This window comes from Primulina eburnea, chromosome 10, assembly GCF_022965805.1.
Source record: "Primulina eburnea isolate SZY01 chromosome 10, ASM2296580v1, whole genome shotgun sequence".
NCBI classification, from domain to species: Eukaryota; Viridiplantae; Streptophyta; class Magnoliopsida; order Lamiales; family Gesneriaceae; genus Primulina; species Primulina eburnea.
The window spans coordinates 2133314-2151468 of NC_133110.1; the positions used below are offsets into that span (position 1 = coordinate 2133314).

The 18155-nt window shown below is 32.7% G+C and overlaps 3 protein-coding genes across 9 annotated transcripts; 1 reads left to right on the forward strand and 2 right to left on the reverse strand.

Annotated features, from left to right (window-relative positions):
- Positions 1-3830: 3830 nt before the first annotated feature.
- Positions 3831-6337, reverse strand: LOC140842414 (ATP synthase subunit d, mitochondrial). Its single transcript, XM_073210300.1, has 5 exons — positions 6026-6337; positions 5344-5425; positions 4590-4654; positions 4297-4383; positions 3831-4186 (listed from the first exon to the last, which is right to left on the reverse strand). The coding sequence occupies exons 1-5, from the start codon at positions 6194-6196 to the stop codon at positions 4085-4087; spliced, it is 507 nt and encodes a 168-aa protein (XP_073066401.1). The 5' UTR covers positions 6197-6337; the 3' UTR covers positions 3831-4084.
- Positions 6338-7287: 950 nt separating this feature from the next.
- LOC140803555 (uncharacterized) lies at positions 7288-8492 on the forward strand. Its single transcript, XM_073159465.1, has 2 exons — positions 7288-8017; positions 8227-8492. Exons 1-2 carry the CDS (start codon positions 7400-7402, stop codon positions 8314-8316), a joined length of 708 nt encoding a protein of 235 aa, XP_073015566.1. The 5' UTR covers positions 7288-7399; the 3' UTR covers positions 8317-8492.
- A 2019-nt stretch (positions 8493-10511) lies between these two features.
- LOC140842416 (uncharacterized) lies at positions 10512-16077 on the reverse strand. Of its 7 annotated transcripts, none has more exons than XM_073210303.1 (13): positions 15882-16077; positions 15465-15626; positions 15302-15364; positions 15090-15195; positions 14808-14912; positions 14653-14729; positions 14420-14549; positions 13692-13764; positions 13260-13451; positions 11850-11970; positions 11460-11684; positions 11312-11367; positions 10512-10837 (listed from the first exon to the last, which is right to left on the reverse strand). In XM_073210303.1, the coding sequence occupies exons 3-12, from the start codon at positions 15362-15364 to the stop codon at positions 11323-11325; spliced, it is 1137 nt and encodes a 378-aa protein (XP_073066404.1). In that variant the 5' UTR covers positions 15465-15626; positions 15882-16077; the 3' UTR covers positions 10512-10837; positions 11312-11322. The 7 variants fall into 7 exon arrangements, 6 of the variants coding, with proteins under 6 accessions (XP_073066404.1, XP_073066407.1, XP_073066405.1 ...); XM_073210306.1 differs by having other exon boundaries at positions 15286-15364; XM_073210304.1 differs by having other exon boundaries at positions 15302-15379.
- Between the last annotated feature and the right edge of the window lie 2078 nt (positions 16078-18155).

The window sequence follows — 18155 nt, forward strand, 5'->3', positions numbered from 1 at the left end:
TTTCCGACCCTGTGCTAGCAATATCACATACTTTATGGCATGTTAACACATTATATGTTATATTTCACGTTAGTAATGATTACTATGTAACAAAATCCAGTGTAATGTTAACACTTTGGACAAAAATAATTAAACATAAAAAAGCTAGCGACGTGTTGCATTAAAATCAAACTTTAACAATTTACTTTAAAAAAAAACGAAAACAAGCCAATGTACAAAATCAATTTTAGAATTTTTCCTCTCTTGTTAAAAGCATAGATAGTTGATTAATTCAAGAGAAATAATTTAATCAAAAAAATTCATTATCTTCTTCCCGTAATACGTGGAAATGATTTTATTTTTAATCTTATCTAGATTTTACACTTATATATATATATATATATATATATATATATATATATATATATATATATATATAATTTTGAAATCCATATACGTATAATAAAAATAAAATATTTAAACGTGACAGAGACCAAAGCTTAAAAATAAAAAAAGCAACGTGACCATACACGTGATACTAACACTTCAAAATTAAATGCTTATTTAAAATATGCAAAAATGGTGGGGTTTTATATATTTTTATTTTATAATAAAAATGGCGGGGTTTTATATATTTTTATTTTATATAATAAAGTGCGATTTAAGGCAAAAATCATAACTTGTTCTCTTAGTGGAGTGCTGATGGTATTCAATCTTGGCATGCATGAAAATCTTTTCAAATGCTCCTTTACCTGAATTAATCAAATTATTTACCTTTTGAATTCTCTCTAATTTAACAATAATTTATCTTTTTTTCTTTATATTCGCAACAACTTTTGATGATAATTAACTAAAATAAATTATCGTATCTCACGAGTCAAACCATATTTTATTTAGATATAATGAGTGATATATTACTTTTAACATAATTTTAAAGATTTTTTAATGTGCATATAATGTTCAATTAGATATATAATATTTAAGAAGTAAAATATAATAAATTTTTAAAAAAAATCACAGGCTGTCACACTTTTGAAGAGAGCAAATTGATTGGTGGAAAGTGGAAAATGGACAAAAGGGTCATGCTGCCCATTAATTGTCCAAATTGGTTGATTCACAAATATTTATTTAGTGGAGTTCTTGAAATTTTAAATAAATGGGACAAAAAGGCATACATCCCCATAATCGAGCAAAGTGTAGTGAAGAAGATATCAAATTTTACATTATAAAAATGTAATGTAAAATGCTTGTTGGTTTAAAGTTCTTGAATACTTCTAAATTTAGTCAGATAACCTACGCCAAATTAAAATCTTGCCTCAAATCCCTCTTCATGTCCTTTTTCTCGTCAACGTTAAATCGGCAAAATCTCGCATCAAAATTATTATTTCGTCTTACATGATTAGCACGCGGATATGTTGATCTAGTACATATTTATAAATTAGTTTTATTATTATTTTTGTAAACTATAGTTATTATTTAATTAGATTATTACATTAATATTTTTTATATTAATGTAATTATTTGGTGATGGATTTGGTGATATGCTTGAGACACCCAAAGTCTCAATCAAGTTGTCTTCATTGATGCCATAAAGAGGGAAGAATAGGGAATATAATACTTATCGATATCAATTATATTAAATATAATATATTTGATTCTTATTATTTATTAATATTGTGTTAGGTGATTATCAACTTAAAACACGAAGGGAAAAAATTAGACACTGTAAGAGAATTAATTTCATAGCTCAATAAATAAAAAAACATGATATACAACGAATATTAATTTTAAAAATATATAATGTTATAGGGAAAATTGTAATTACTACCATATAAAATATCTTAAAAAATAAAATAAAAAACTAAATCAAAGAATTTTAAAGAAGTGTAATGCATATTTACCTTTATTGTATATAATAAAATAAAATATTGAATATACACAAAAAATAATGCAAACTAATGCAGGCTTCGAGAAGACTAGGGTATGAAATAATTGAAACTAGAGTATCATAAATCTTAATGCAATTTCTCACCTAATAGCAACGCAAATTAATTATTATTATTATTATTATAATAATTTATTTTCATCATGAAACCAAATTTCATCAACAAGTCATAAAATCATGATCTACAACTCTCTAAAAAACAACACAAATACCAAATTGCATCGAGTAAGCAAGCTTCCAGGAGCAAAGTTCATGGATTATTAAAGAAATTACTGATGATTAAAAAGCAATATTTGCTCTTACTTTAGGCAAAAACTTATGTGAGACGGTCTCACGGGTCGTATTTATGAGACATAACTATTATTTGGGTCATCCATGAAAAAATATTACTTTTTATGCTATGAGTATTATTTTTTATTGTGAATATCGGTAGGGTTGACCCGTCTCACAGATTAAGATCCATGAGACGATCTAACATGAGACTCACTCTTTACTTTAATATTATTCTTTAATTTTTCACAACTAACTTTACCTATCTTTAGTTTATATATATATATATATACACACACTTTTTGAATGCCATTTTAAATTAGAAAAATGTTATCTGATAATTGCTGGTCAAAACTTCCAACTTCAGCAATGAATGAAAGAAATTAGGTCCAATTTAGACTTTAAAACCGTAATGACATATTCATTTAAAGCATCAACGTGGCTCCAAAAATTAGTTGAAACATTCAATTCAAGAAACTTTATTTCTTTTGGAAATGTATAACATGAAATTAATCCCCAAAAAAATATAAACTATTAATTAGTGGGTGGAGTTGGTCGTACCATGTAATGTTTCTAAGAGCATCTCTAATCCAGCACGAACACTAAATCCTGCACCACGTGTGGCGCAAAAATTGTAGCTGCGCCACAATTTTTTTTTATATATATAAATATTTTTGTTTAAATTTATATTTTAATTAAATAATAAAATTTATAAATTTATATTAATTAGGATAGTTCATGATGTATACAGCAAATGGATTGAATTTGTAAATAGGGGGCCCTTGCTGCCCTTTTCTTGTTTAAAGATGTTAAAATGTCTGATACACATTGCAGAAGAGTATAATTCTGTATAGGAAAAAACTTGTGTGAGGCACTCTCACAGGTCGTATTTTGTTAAGCAGATCTCTTATTTGGGTCATCCATGGAAGAATATTACTTTTTTTTTTAATGCTAAAAGCAATACTTTTTTAGTGTGAATATCGGTAGGATTGACCCGTATCACAGATAAAGATTCGTGAGACCGTCTCACATGAGACCTACTCTTCTACATATGTTTCTTGCTTTTAGTTAAATTTTTCTTATTATTATTTCTATCTTCTTAATCTTGCTCTGACTACTCCGACAGGGGATATACAAGGGAAAAGCTCTCGAAGAATATTGAATGCAAGATCTTTCAAGTATTATGGGAGGATGCCGAAGAGAGTTACTCTGAAGGTATTGTAGCGGAACTTAGAAGCGACTTTGTTGATGATGTAGACAAGAACTTGTCGAATTTAACCGATTGGATTCGATCATGAGCTCCTCATCCTGATTCCAAAACAGCTTTGATTGAATATTTATGGCTACTGTTTTCGGTTGAAAGTTACTGAATATGTAGATTTAGATTAAGATAAAATATCCTTCTATTAGCATTTGAAGGAGCTTTTTCTGTTGACCATTGCTCTTGAAGATCAAAGGTTATAGAAAAATAAGTTAGTCCATAAAGCATAGGAGCTAAACAAGGTTGAGTAAAAATTTTCAAATTTGTCGCATAGGGCAATAAATGTAAACAAGAAAAAGTGATCCATTGAACAGGCAATTACGAGTGAAAGTCGTAACCATATCGAAGCGTTGAAAATAACAGAAAACACTGACAGAAGGCAAAAATTCATGATGGTTTTCTCAGAAAGAAGTTAATCTCTCCACATTTAACACATCCCAATTGTTCAACTGAAGCCGCAGTTAATGCAGTCCAAGCACAGTAATCTTATCTTTGACAATCTCGAAAATATAAAACAAATGAAATGAGGGGAGAAAAACTCTGTCTTCCCTTTATTTTTAGATAAACTGAAGTTGAACTTGAAAGTTCACTAGGAGAATAGTTCCAATAAATGTTAGGTGAAGTAGAAATTAATAACCCCAATAATCATTACGAATTTCGTCATCAAATTTCTTTTTGAGTTCGGGATGCTTCTCGAAGTATTCATCAGCTGTCATGGTACTGAGCTTCTTCTGTTACACCAAAAACAAAGGTTTAAGAATCTCCATATGATAGTGTTTTTATGAGTGAGAAGAAAACACATAAACGTTGTTCAAAAATGCCAAAAACACGTCTTGATCACCTTCAATTCTTGGACATCTGCAATTTCTTTTTCTAATCTTTCAGATTCTTTCAGCGATTTCTGCTCAGCCTCTTTCAGTTCTACTAACTGCGCCAAAGATAACATCAGCATAAGATTCTCCCACACACACACACTCATACACCAGAAAAACAAGAAATGATTTTCCCGTTTTCACAATCACAGATTTGAAATTAAGCCATAACTGTTGCGTTATAGATCTCTTATGTTCTCAAGGAAATAATAGTCGAGAATGAATTAAAAAAAAGGTGGATAAGATTTGTGATCATTCTTACCAGAGCATCAAATTTAGGTTTGTACTGAGGAGTGACATTGTCGACATACTGTGGGATTTTGACTTCTGCAGAAGGAAAACAACGAATCAGATATTTTAAGTACTGAATGAACAAAGAAATTTTAGATGAAACGGCCTCATGGAATTGAAGTACACGAAAGGCAATTTCGATGAACTTATACGGATAGAATAAATAAGGTTGCGGTCCCAATTTGAGTTCAACCGTCAGTCTTCGTTGTGAACGATGCAAATCATCATAGATCACGTTTTTGTTCCATGGAATACTACCAGAACATTCTATAACATTATCACGTGTTAAGACTATGGAGATTGTTGATGTTTTAAGGACAAGAACATTTGAGAGTAATTACACAATATGAGACACTAAATCAATATTATATTTTGTGTCTATCGAATATTGACTTCGGTTTACTCAATAAGATTACCATTCTGTACAAATATGAAAGTCCTCTCAGTCATTGGTCAAAAACTTGTACTTGTGATATATCTACATATTTCATCAGTTAGCTTCTGCAACATTCAGAAATTCAGCCATTGCCTACTGTGTGAATCATTATCTAAGAAATAAGAAAATAAACTTTGCCGATGATGATAGCAATTGTTCAAGTATTTTATAGGAGTCAACTGATTGTTGATCATTTAAAGCTGGAGTAATATTAACTGATATGATTACATAGAGTGAACAAACAAGTAATATCTCAAGGTACATATCAGAAGCAACAGCGACCACATACCATCATAAGCTTGCTTGTACATATCAACCAAGCGTGAGCCGATGCCTTTCCTGTAATACTCCCAGTCTATCGGTTCTGGTTCCTGCGTATTTAAGAAAACAATAAAAAATAAGTCATGATTTCACAACGTACCCTACATGCCTTCAAAAGGAAAAAGGAGACAAATAATTTGGCTGGCAGGGGAAACTGGTAAAATGGATTGACAAAAGATGTGCTAAATTGCAGAGGACTAGCAGGGTTGGTTGAACAATACAGAGGGTAGTTGGCATTGATTTTTTTGTCCAGAAATGATTCCAAAGCAAGGTCTTCCATCCAAATGATTGACGCTGAAACAAAATTGGGTCTCACAGTGGAGTTAATTTCAGAAGCAAAATAAAATTAGAGGAATTGAAAAAAATTCAACAGCTTCGCAATGTTCTTATTATTTATAAGCGAATACCTAAAAATCCACTAAAAATCAAGACACAAACACAGTTATAGATAAGCATCTTCTTCCATTTCATTTTCATAATCCACCAAAACGATGTCGCCTAAAAGAAAATAACTTGCGTATCGGACAACACCCAATAGGAACAGAAATCAACAGATGTGCTAAGCGCTGTTCAGAGTAACAGCGCGAACACATCAATTATAATCAATCTACGTATAAAGAAAGGAAGGATTCGAGAACAAAATAATGGACCTGGCTGAACTTTGTCTGGAGTTGGCTGTTGACCTCATCGAAGGCACGTCGGAGGGTTGAGAACTCCTTGCGAGCTTCGTCGGAGACCATAAGCTTGGCCATGCCTTCCCAGTCAATGTTCTTGCCTGCTTTGAATGCGACGTCAGCTACCTTCTTCCCCGCTCCGCTCATTTTCCTCTCGATCCTGATCGATATTAAGGGCTCAGTGAGTTGCGATTTGGGGATTTGTTGACGATGATTCTGAATTACGAGGGCTGAGGACAAATAGAGATTGATGCAGTTTCCAATACAGTGTGGTGGATAATTTGTGGGATGGGATATCCAGCCCCATTTAATAATTCAATACCGGATCCGAATTGAGTACCCAATATTTGATCCCGAGATCGAAATTTTTATTGGACAAGATTTAATCAATTTTGTTTTGTTTTGTTTTGTTTTTTTTTTTTTTTCAATTTTGGTTTTCAAAATTAAACATAAATCTATATATTTAGAGATTTGAGAATTTGGAAAATGATTAATATAAAAAAGCAAAAACTTCTGTGAGGCGGTATCACGAGTCGTATTTTGTTATACGGATATCTTATTTGAGTCATCCATGAAAAAAGATTACTTTTTATGCTAATAGTATTATTTTTTTATTGTGAATATCGGTAGAATTAATCGGTCTCACAGATGAAGATTCGTGAGACCGTCTCACAAGATACTCACTCATATGAAAATTTCTGGTAATTATATAAAGATTATAAATTTACTGAAATATATTTTATATTAGTTTTTAGTAAATAAAAACGATATTTTCGTCTACTCACTTTAAAAAAAATTAAAATTAAGTATTTTAACTTTTAAGCCATAGGGCATACATAATTAGATTTTGTAAAAAAAAAAATCTTTTTGTTAATTTTCCAAACCTATTTTTTGGGATGATGAGACATTTGATCATATTTATATATCATCCTATTTTTACTGCACAAAATTAATATATGTTCTGATTGGAACGATAAATTTGATGCACTGAATTTCAAAATCTTTTTAACTTGTTTGGATTGATAAAATTGAATTAATTCAAATTCATCTCGTATCAATTATAAAATTTTCATAATAATCATGTTGAATTTCAAATCTATGCATAAAATTTTAAGAGTAATTGCAATGAATTAAAAATGTAAATGAGATGAATGAATTTTAAAATTAAATCCAATATAATATTTCAAAATCCATAGATTTATATTTTAAAATTTTATTTATTTATCGGTTGTTGATAATCTTTATCCCAACCGTGAAAGATAAAGATAAAATCTCATCCGAGATCAGTTCAGTGAAACAGTGAGAAACATCAAATCGGCATTTACACGAACGGCTGTTGAACGATCGAGAATGACGTTTGCCTCCGCCAAAGTGAGCATGAAGCTTCTCATCGATACTAAGAGCAAAAGGGTCTTATTCGCGGAGGCCGACAAAGATTGTGTGGACTTCCTCTTCCACATCCTTTCCCTCCCCGTAGGCACTGTCATCCGTCTTCTTCAAGGTCAAGAAACAGTGGGTTGTCTGCCCAATTTGTACGAAAGCTTCAAGAATCTGGACGAGAGTTACCTTCAACCAGGGCAGAACAAAAACTCCATTTTGAAACCACTTCTACCCGCAAACCACGCATCTGGTTCGGTTCCTAATCTGCTGCTAATCACCAACGATAAGGCAACTGAAAGGTTGTTCTATAGATGCAGTAACTGTCCCTATAATGCTTTGTACGACGTCCCAAAGATTTGCCCCAGTTGTCTCTGTATGATGACCAAAACTATGAAACATACGGGTCCGGCGGTGGCGAAAGGGGTGGGTGAAGGTGGGTTTGTGAAGGGGATGGTCACGTACATGGTGATGGATGATCTGGAGGTGAAACCCATGTCCACAATCTCCGGCATTAGTCTGCTCAATAAGCTTAACGTAAAGGAACTGGGTTCGCTGCAGGAGAAGGTGGTCAGTTTGGGCACGAACGAGGTATGTATGCTTAAATAATCAAATTCTTGATACAAGTTGTCCTCTTTTTTCGTTCAAGTGCGAAATAGAACTTGAAAAAAACATGAAACAAAGGCTCGACGAAACCCAAATCAAATATATACCTATCAGGTTCGTAGAAGATGCATGAAAATATTTTAATCATGATTGGAAAATAATCTATGATCCTGTGTGTATGTATGTATGTACAGGCTGTGAAGCTGCTGAAGATGTCTTTGCAGTCTAAGAACGTTTTGACGGAAGTGTTCCTCAAAACTGGTAAGCGAGGTCGAGTTAATTAGTCGAACTGAACTTGTCGAGAAGCTGCTGCTCATTTTGTGTTCCAAGTTTAGTGATACGATTATGTTAATATCAGTAAACGTCATCTAACTCGATCTCTTGATTTATGGAACTGTAAAATTCCTAGGAAATAATCTGCCCACGATCTAAAACATTTGCATGTGAATTATTCATTAATTTGACGAGGATTTTGTTCATGTTATCCTAGGGATGTTATGTTGCCACAATCCACTCAATCATTGTTCCAAAAACTTCTTGGATTTAGTTTGTTGGAAAGCTATACATATACATACGGTAGCATCGAAGAGCCCATTTGACGGCATATTTCATTGTAGCTAATAAATTTATCATATTTCATATATTTTTAAATAATGATAATTATAAATTAATATTTTCTTCGTATATAGTAGTGCAATACATAAGCATATTTGAATGGGATATTGTATAATCTAAAATAATTATTTTATATATTTAGATATTCAGAAATAAAAAGGGATATATTTTGAGAATTTGGAAAAGGATAAACATAAGATTTCAGGGTAATTATATATGTATTACAGATGTAGGGGAATAGATTTTATGATTATGAGTTTGATTCTATGTCGATATTTTCCTTTATTTGTGTCGGATACGATTTGTTAAGATTATTGATTAATATGATCGTGATTTATCTGATTATTGATTAATATGATTTGCACGCAACTAATATTACGTTAGGTCCGGCAATTTATATAGTGTGTTGATAAGTAGCTGTTACGAATATTTTCGTCATAAAAAATTAATGAATAGATTTCAATTTAAGGCAAAAATTTGTGTGAGACGGTCTCACGGATCATATTTGTGAGACGGATCTCTTATTTGGGTCATCCATGAAAATATATTACTTTTTATGCTAAGAGTATTACTTTTTATTGTGAATATGGGTAGGGTTGACCCGTCTCACAGATTAAGATCCGTGAGACGGTCTCACATGAGACCCACTCTCAATTTAAAAAAAATATCGGAGTTATGAGTCCCTAGTTAGATAAATCATCTCGTCCCGTTTGTATATATATAAAAAATCAATTCCTAAATTTATTTATAAACAAAACTAGGCTTTGTATTCGGTTGTGGGTAATCTTTATCCCGTACTTGTATCATTTATCGGGTTTGGAAGCAATGATTGGAAGAAATTCATAATTTTATTTTTTTTATTGCAATTTAATGAGTTGCTACAGCACAATCCTAATTTTTAATAAATTAAATTTGAAAAAATTATAATTTTGATCTAATAAGTTTGTCTATTTATTATTTTAATTCTCAATATTATCAAATTTATTTTTTTTGACTATTTTAATCATTTTTCGATGTGATATTTATGTGTCTTCAATACAGCACTGAGATATATAATATAACGTCGTGTATAATGTAATATTAATAGTCTCAATAAAAAAATTGATTAAAATGGTCAAAAATGAAAAAATAATAGACTAAGATAGAAATAATGAAACTAAATTTATAAATAATGTAATAGTATGTAATAAAGTAAAAGAGTAGATTCTTGTGAGACGGTATCACGAATATTTATCTGTGAGACATGTCAACCCGATATTCACAATAAAAAGTAATACTCTTTAACATAAAAAATAATACATTTTCATGGATGATCCAAATAAAATATCTGTTTCACATAATAATATCCCTGAGACTATCTCATATAAGTTTTTGTCAAAGTAAAAATAATGAACTTTAGAACCAATAGAATAAGTAAATTATTAAACAAAAATAGAATAAATAATACAATTAAACAAAATCTCGTATCAAAGAAAATTACTGATTATTATGTGCAAACTTGCAATATCGAATTAGTTTCGAATTTGAATCTCTGACATTATAAGTCGAATTCGAAACAAACACCTCTAAGCTTCCTTAAGGCAACAATCTTTACTAAACCTTTATTTTTCAGTCCAAAAAATAAGAGAAAAAACCTCTTGTAAAATCTCAACATGGTCATTGCGAATTCTACCAGGGTGAGTTTGGAAAGGTTTTTGAAACCAAAACTTAGATTCGAAATGTTTGTTTACGTACTCCAGAATTCCATCGAATTGAAATTCTTACCTTCCATTTTCAGAATATTCATCCGGATTTCAAATTTTCACAAAATAGAATAATTTGAATTTCATTCTGCATCAATAATCAAATTTAGGAGACTCAAACATATTCACAAAGTTAACCATTTTCAGGAACATACAATATAAATAATCTTACATGTAGCATACAACACCGCAGTATACCTGAAAGCTGATACAAAGCCTATTCATAATTGGGGAAAAAAAAAACCCCGAGAAGAACCAAAACAAAGGAACAAAATCACTGTTCAAAACCAAAGTGGCCCTTGAAACAATTTAGTTGGTAGAACATGATACTGCTTGAATATAAAATTGACAGCCTGCAATACTGTTCTTAACTCATTCAGAAGCTCAAAAGAGCAAAAAATAGAACAGTGATCAGGATCAGGTGATCTTCAGGCAGGTGTTTTGAAACCTACGTAATTGAAAGGACGGGTAAGTTGCTACTTCAACATGTTCTTGCTTAACACACAAGTGCCATTATAGTTTTACTTGCCTGAGATGTTAGCTCGTAGAAATCACTAAATAATGCACGTAAAAAGCTTAATTCAGCCAATTTCACAGTCTGGTTACAATTGAGGGAGATCAAAATATGCTCAACCATGTATATAAACTCATTTTTATTGAAATATGTACATCCAAAAATGGAATTTTGCCCCTCCTAAATTTTTTGAATTTTAGCTTCAGTCCTGGATCCACAGCCGATATGTGTTATTTTCTCACAAAACGATGATGTGGAATTTTAGCATCTGGATGCTGGCATACAAATTGTGTGGTCGAGCATGAGGAGGATTAGAGTACTTGGGGATGTTTATTAGTTCACTTCTCAAAATAACATAAACCAAAACTCCAAATAAAACTTGCTATTAGAACATTTGAGAGTATGTACCTGCAGAACAATCATTTGGTTGTGCCTTGAAGAAGATATGACGCTTTACAACGAACCTGCAAATTTTATTTGATTTTTTTCATTTTAAGTGTTAGAGTCACGAGAGAGGGTTGTGGAGAAGGGAGGGAGAGAAATGCATTTTTCTTACATTTGAAGCATAAGACCTCGAGTCAGTTATGGTTATTCCACAAGCGCAATTCTGAAGGCAAATTCCCCATAATCGCTGTATTGATTTGTTATCTTTTAAACTGGGGTCAAGGAATAGCCAGTTTTCAGCAAGATTCAGGCATATATACATCTTGAAAAGATCACAGTTCTTGTCTTTTACATTTATTGATATTAGCAATCTCAAAATTTCATCAGCATCAGATACCTGTAAAGGAGAAACATAATGCACTAATTTTACATGTTATTTGTTAAAACAAAATGAGAAGGGAAACTACCATCTTTAAGTTACTTCTTTTCCAGGACCATTTCTTTATATGGATCATCATAACCACTGAAGTCAGGAGACAAAAACATAATGTGCAACTGTTACCTTCTCATCCAAAAACACCACGAGGAACTGGAATGCTGCCGCACTCCTGAGCTGCTTGCTTCGTGTATCAACTCCCACAATACTCTCTACCACTCTCAAGCAATTAATGTCCCTAGGCAATCTTCATAAAGAACACAAAAGCTCAGCACAGACAGAAGCAAATATGTTGATACTCTAGATGTTAGTACTTTGTTCTGTAAGTTCAAGAGGTGGTTTTTACATGGGCGGCACTTTGTTCCACAAGTTCAACAGGTTATTTCCACCCATGCAGTACTTAGTCCTACACAACACTTAGCTCTTGGCTTATTGTCATATCTAACCATTCTTATACGCCCCTGACTCATGGTCCACAAAAACGAGATTTTACGCAATGGGCTCTACTAACAACTATTTCGTGGTTGTTCTCATTCTACCAGAATGGATACATCAAGTTCATAAAAGAATCCACTGCATACAGGTGTAAAGCCCTTCGCAAGCTCCAAATATACCATGTGTGACAGGTGGTCCTTGCTGATTCACACGGGATTCCACGTGTCCCATGCTACTCGGGTCAGAGCGTAAGCCGACCTCCGGAAAAAGCATGAAAAAAAAAGGCTCGAATGGTATTATTTGTCTTCCTATTCTTCGACACAAGAATAGGGGTGGAGAAAATTCCCCTTCTTGTGTCGAAAGAGTAATGATTTTTGATCCAGTTCGTCAAATAAATATAAATTAAATGGATTAAAGAAATAGTGGGTTTCTTCGTTTCTATGGTTACTTCTTAAACGGTGATGAGTATAGCGCTTATTGTTGCATTTTGAAGCCAATGTTTGCAGAGTAATATCAGAATGTTTATCCAGAGATGGAGTAACAAACAAATCTAAAAAATAAGGGACAAACAAGTTTGAACCGTATAATCCTTGCAAAATATCTAATTCTTCATTAATGGCTAAAGCAATTGGATAGAACAATGAGAACGAATAGAAAAATTGGTTACTTGAAATGCATTCAGGAACAAAGAATAATCCATACACTTGCATTAAATTACAAGTATTATTGATCATTCCTGTAAGCTTTAAGAAGAAAATAGACTTGATTGATTTTATCTTATTTCTATTACTCTGATAGAAGTGTGGTATGAGGACATCCCCCTTCCGAGGGGTCAGTCCCGTAACTAGCCCCATAATCTTCCAAGCACACTTCACTTTAGGTTTTTGATATAATTCACTTTCAACGTCAGTAATAAACCTTTACATTAAGTAAAGTGAGAAAAAACATGAAAAGCAGTGAGTAAAACATGCTTTAACTTCTGTTTTTCAGCAGTATTGTGTTGAATTAATTGTATTAAAGTTCGAAGAATCAAATATAAGCCGCAAGAGAACAAGCAGTGTGACAAATTTGCACATTGACAAAGAATATATAGATAGACACCTGCTAGCAAGAGACTTTGCTACTTCATTACAGCAGCCATGCCACTCCTCATATCTGAAGAAATTTAAAGCTGAAAGCATGCACTCGTGCAATATCACCGAGAGACCTAAAAGTTGTCGATCAAGGAAGAAAGATACAATTATAAATAGCAGTTCTTCTGCTTCTGGAGTCGAGAAAATCGAAAATGTATTCCTGCAAACAAAAATGTAATGTCGAACTTTTAAAGCCATCAGAGCAATAAAGCTTAGATAAATTGGAACATGATAAAAATGACAATGGTGTAACTTTGTCATTCCCAGGCGTTCGATTAATCTACAACATTTCCGTATTTCAAACGGAGATGCAATCATAACCTAGAGATTTAAATCATTGGAGCAACTGAACTTTCCTTGTCGCAAGGCATAAATCAAGTAAATTGTTTTAGATAAATACCTTGTTTGGCAACAAACACCGACACATTTTATCCAAGATCTAATATTTTTTGGGGGAACTGCTGTACCAGAACCTACAAAAAATAGCAAGCAGATGCCAGGGAGCTGACAAACCAATAGTTTATGCAATGATTTCATTATTGGATCTTGATGATAGGAGTGAAAAAATGAGATAAACAGGACTGTAACAGGAACATCTCTCTTCTTTGTTCCTACATGTCCACCCTTCTTTTCAACGATTTCAACAAAAGGGAAAAACAAAAAATCCAAACAAGCATCTCACATGATATTTAACTCTTCTCTTCCTCCATATTATAAAAGTTACTCGGGAGAGAAATTATACAAAACAAAGATAAAAGATAATCTAATCAACAACTAAGCCATGTCAAACCATTTCTTTTAAACCAATTCTCATAAATTATTAATAGTTAGCTAACGAATCAATCACTTCGTACTTATGCTAAATAAAGCATTGAGTCATAGAAATGGGATCTGAAAGTAAGAAAGCTCATACCAATTTCCACTCATTTAAAATAGGCATGGTCAAACTGTTGAATCATCAGCACTTCTCAAAATTTTCTAAATATCTCCAAATTTATTGTGGACAATTAATATCCAAAGGAGAAATCCCTTGAAACCTTAAAGTAACTCCTGGCATTTTTCAACTGCACATACTAATTATCATAAAATGTGAATAGTAACGATGTTATAGAAATGCAATATGATTACCATTATGGACCATATCAACATCTGATGAAGATGTAGGAGGCAAACTCAGAAGAAAACCATAGTTTTCAAGAGCTCTTTTTAGATCTAAATATCTGGGTAACCAGTCAATTTTGATGTTAGATAAATCAGCCTGCCAGTCGCCACAAGTAAATAGAACTGGGATGTTAGAAAGTGAAAGAAACTATATATTATATTCATGCAAGAATACCAACAACTATCATAAAAAGAGCAACCTTATCCTTAGTGATGAGAATAGTACACCAAAACTCACATGCAGCTGTCACCAATGTTTCGTTTGAAGAATACAACACTGAAGACACATAAAGAAAGAGGTTATGCAGGCGTGATTAAGCTTTCAACATGTAATGACAAATGATGTGACATTCACCTAAGTTAAATACCCAAGCGGCAATGGATCTTTCAATAGAACCGGATGTATACACCAAATTTAACAGCCATCCATCCACCAACAGTCCTTCCAGAAATTTTTCTCCTAACATAGCATGACAGATTATTTAATTTCCAGGTTCAAAAGTCCTTATTCCACATTCATTTAACTAGGAAGGTTGCAATGATATCAGACATAAAAATATTAATTCTAACTAATTCAAGAAATATGATCTCGCAAAACTCATAGAAAGATCAGACAAAGAGAACAATAGAAATACACCTTTCTCAATGTTTAGCTCAACCAATGAATTGAGGTCATGATTGATAAAAGACTGCAGGAGAACAGAACTTTTGATATCTGGATATTCTTGCTGAGGAAAGTTTTTCTGAAATTTGCAGAGAAAAAATTAACAAAATATCAATTCACCATACCAAAAGTTTACATGAATTTTGTGGAGTAACATGAATGAGAAAACCTCATGGAAATAGAACCTGATCTCCAAAAACCTGAATACCCCAAAAGGGCATTTCATCATCACCACCAACTTGATTCATCTACATAACTACAAACTATGAGCTGAAATTAAATGATTACTCTGTGAAACAAAAATGTAAACAGACACCAGAAATAAAGGTCTGTGCCTCTTTTTCGCACTTGTCAACACATTCAGACAGTCGTGCTTCCGAAGCATCATCAAACTCATCCTCTGCCTCAGTAACCTTACGAATCTTTGTTCGTTTGGATTTTTTCTCATCGAGTGTCTTCTGTTCCTTCTGATAATCCTCCAGGAGATCATCCAAGCCGATGAGCTTCTTCCTGTGAGATGAAAAGATGATTGAACCTTTCCAAGAAAAATACTTTGTGCATAAATGACACAAAAGGCCCATTTAAAATAACGATGGCCACCTAGAAAACAGTCGAGCGAATCTTAAAAAAACGAACATATAAAAGCAAAATGAAGAAAACCCCATTGTAGAAGAAGAAAAACCTCAAAATAAACATTTTGTCATGCAATTTGGTCACAGGTACAGAAAATTTGGGGAAAGACAAAGAAGGGACAAAAGGTGTTACTTTTTCTTGGCGACAGGAGAACTGGGAATGGGATCTTCGAACTCGAAATCCAGAGGCTCGTAGGTTTCCGCCATCTCTTCCCCCTCAGACAAAGACAATCTCCGGTGTTTTGGCGCCGATAATTTTCTGATGAGTTGAGAGTGGCGGGTTGTGGCTTGGGCTTTTGTTTTTAGATTATTATTCTGTTGGGCTTCATCACTCATCTATAAAAGTGGTAGAATATTATATAAATATATCATCAAAAAATAATAATTAATATGTATGCAATTTTTTTTCTATTAACTAAATTAAAAATAAGTATACATATAAGGAAATAATTTCACACAAACTACACATTGCATGTGCTTATGTCAATAGTATAGAATTAGTACGGTTTTGTTCATTTTACCCATATAAGTAGTATTCTTATCTCATTCTATACAAATGAATGATTATGATTCATCATTCAACACACGTAACATATGATCGGATGAAGACATTTAGATCGTATCTACCAAGCCTATTAATACATAATGTGTCATTTTCAAAAATATATAATACTACTCAGATCGACATGATCTAGAGGTCTAATTGTTCAAACATCACTCATCTAGACTAAATTGCTTTAATGAAAATAAATTAAAGTTATTATAAATTTGGTCTCGTTACTATTTTGAAAATTAAAGAGAAAAATCGTAAGAAACTCATACAATTGATGCAAAATTGACCCTTTTACATTACAACACATGAGATTTTGCCAACAAAAAGTTTAATATGTGTGTGTATCCAACGTGACAATTTAATTAGACATGTAATTTTGAGAAAATTAGACAAACTAAATAATTAGAAAAATCACTACATGATATATTAATTTTTTAAAAAAAAAAATTGGAGTTTTTGGAAATTGTATGAATGGTGATTATATATATTTTTTGAAAGGAATATTACCTTAAAACTTCTTTCTTTCACACAAAATGTTATGAAAACTGGCCTCTGCATTACTGCTTAGGACTCACACTCATGAACAAAGGAACTCTAACGGCTTCAATTTTTCTTTACCATTGTTAACATGTCACATTTGTCTTTGTTCTCTTGATTTCTGCAATCTTTTCATCAGCAAGAACCTTTGAACAGGAAAGTTTTTCCAATCTGAAATCTCCGAAACGAGTGGCAGAAAGGCTCATCAGATACTCAACTTGTTCCCAAAGCATGGCATGACATTCAAGTTGGGGAAGTTTCCGATTACAAATTCGGTGACGAATCGAGAATCGTCGAAAATAATATCAAGTTTCCTTCTGTTTTGGAAACAGTCATCTCTGACTTGTGGCATCATGCTGGCTATTATAGAATACAGCATTCCTAAGATGCAAGGTATATATGTAGGTTGTTGCTTGACACTTTTAAATACGGATTTCCCAACTCAAAAATACGATTAGGTCGATCAAGTTTCTGGATCGGTCCCCTGATTTTTTAACCAAACTAATTACCATAAGAACATATTTTTTTTCACTTATTTTTCTTGATACAAAATTGGCAGGATATATTTATTTTTCTTTGAATCAAGAAACAGCAGCGAGGATCCTGTAGTCATGTGGCTAACAGGAGGAGCAGGGTGCAGTGGTGAACTAGCTTTGTTTGATGAAAATGCCTCCTTTCACGTAACAAACAACCTCCCCCTAACATGGAATGAGTTTGAATGGGACCAGGTATCGAATAATATATTGAACCAGCAGTTTTACAGTCCGCAGAGGAAGCTAAACTTTGTGGTAGTACCAAAAATTCTTTAGAAATGCTAACAAGATGGATGCAAGGCTGAAGCCCCTCGAGTCAGGCGGGTTCCTTGTGATTTGCCACCATTGATTGAGAAATATAAAAAGAACATCATCCTACTTTGATACCCAGCACCCCGACAGATAACCTGCTGATGTTTGTGTGTAACTAATCTTATATGACTGAATACTTTAGCCAAAATACAGTACCATATATATCTGATGACTTGCATTGTGTCATTTCTGGGGAAAGCATGGTTCTCCAAAGAAAAGAGTCAGAAAAAGGCAGTCCAATATGTTAATTCAGATGGAAGAACAGAAGATGGCCTCAACATTAAGTTAGTTAAGCATCCAAAAATAAGCAGATTTGTGAAAAACTAGAATAAACCAAATATCAAACCAGTATTTTGATAGTTGCTAATCTCCAGATATAGCAAGATTTCAGGGAATCCAAATAGAAATTATCAAAATCATTATGTTTCCTCGATGAATTCCTAATCAATCCTTGTATGGAGAATAAAGTTGA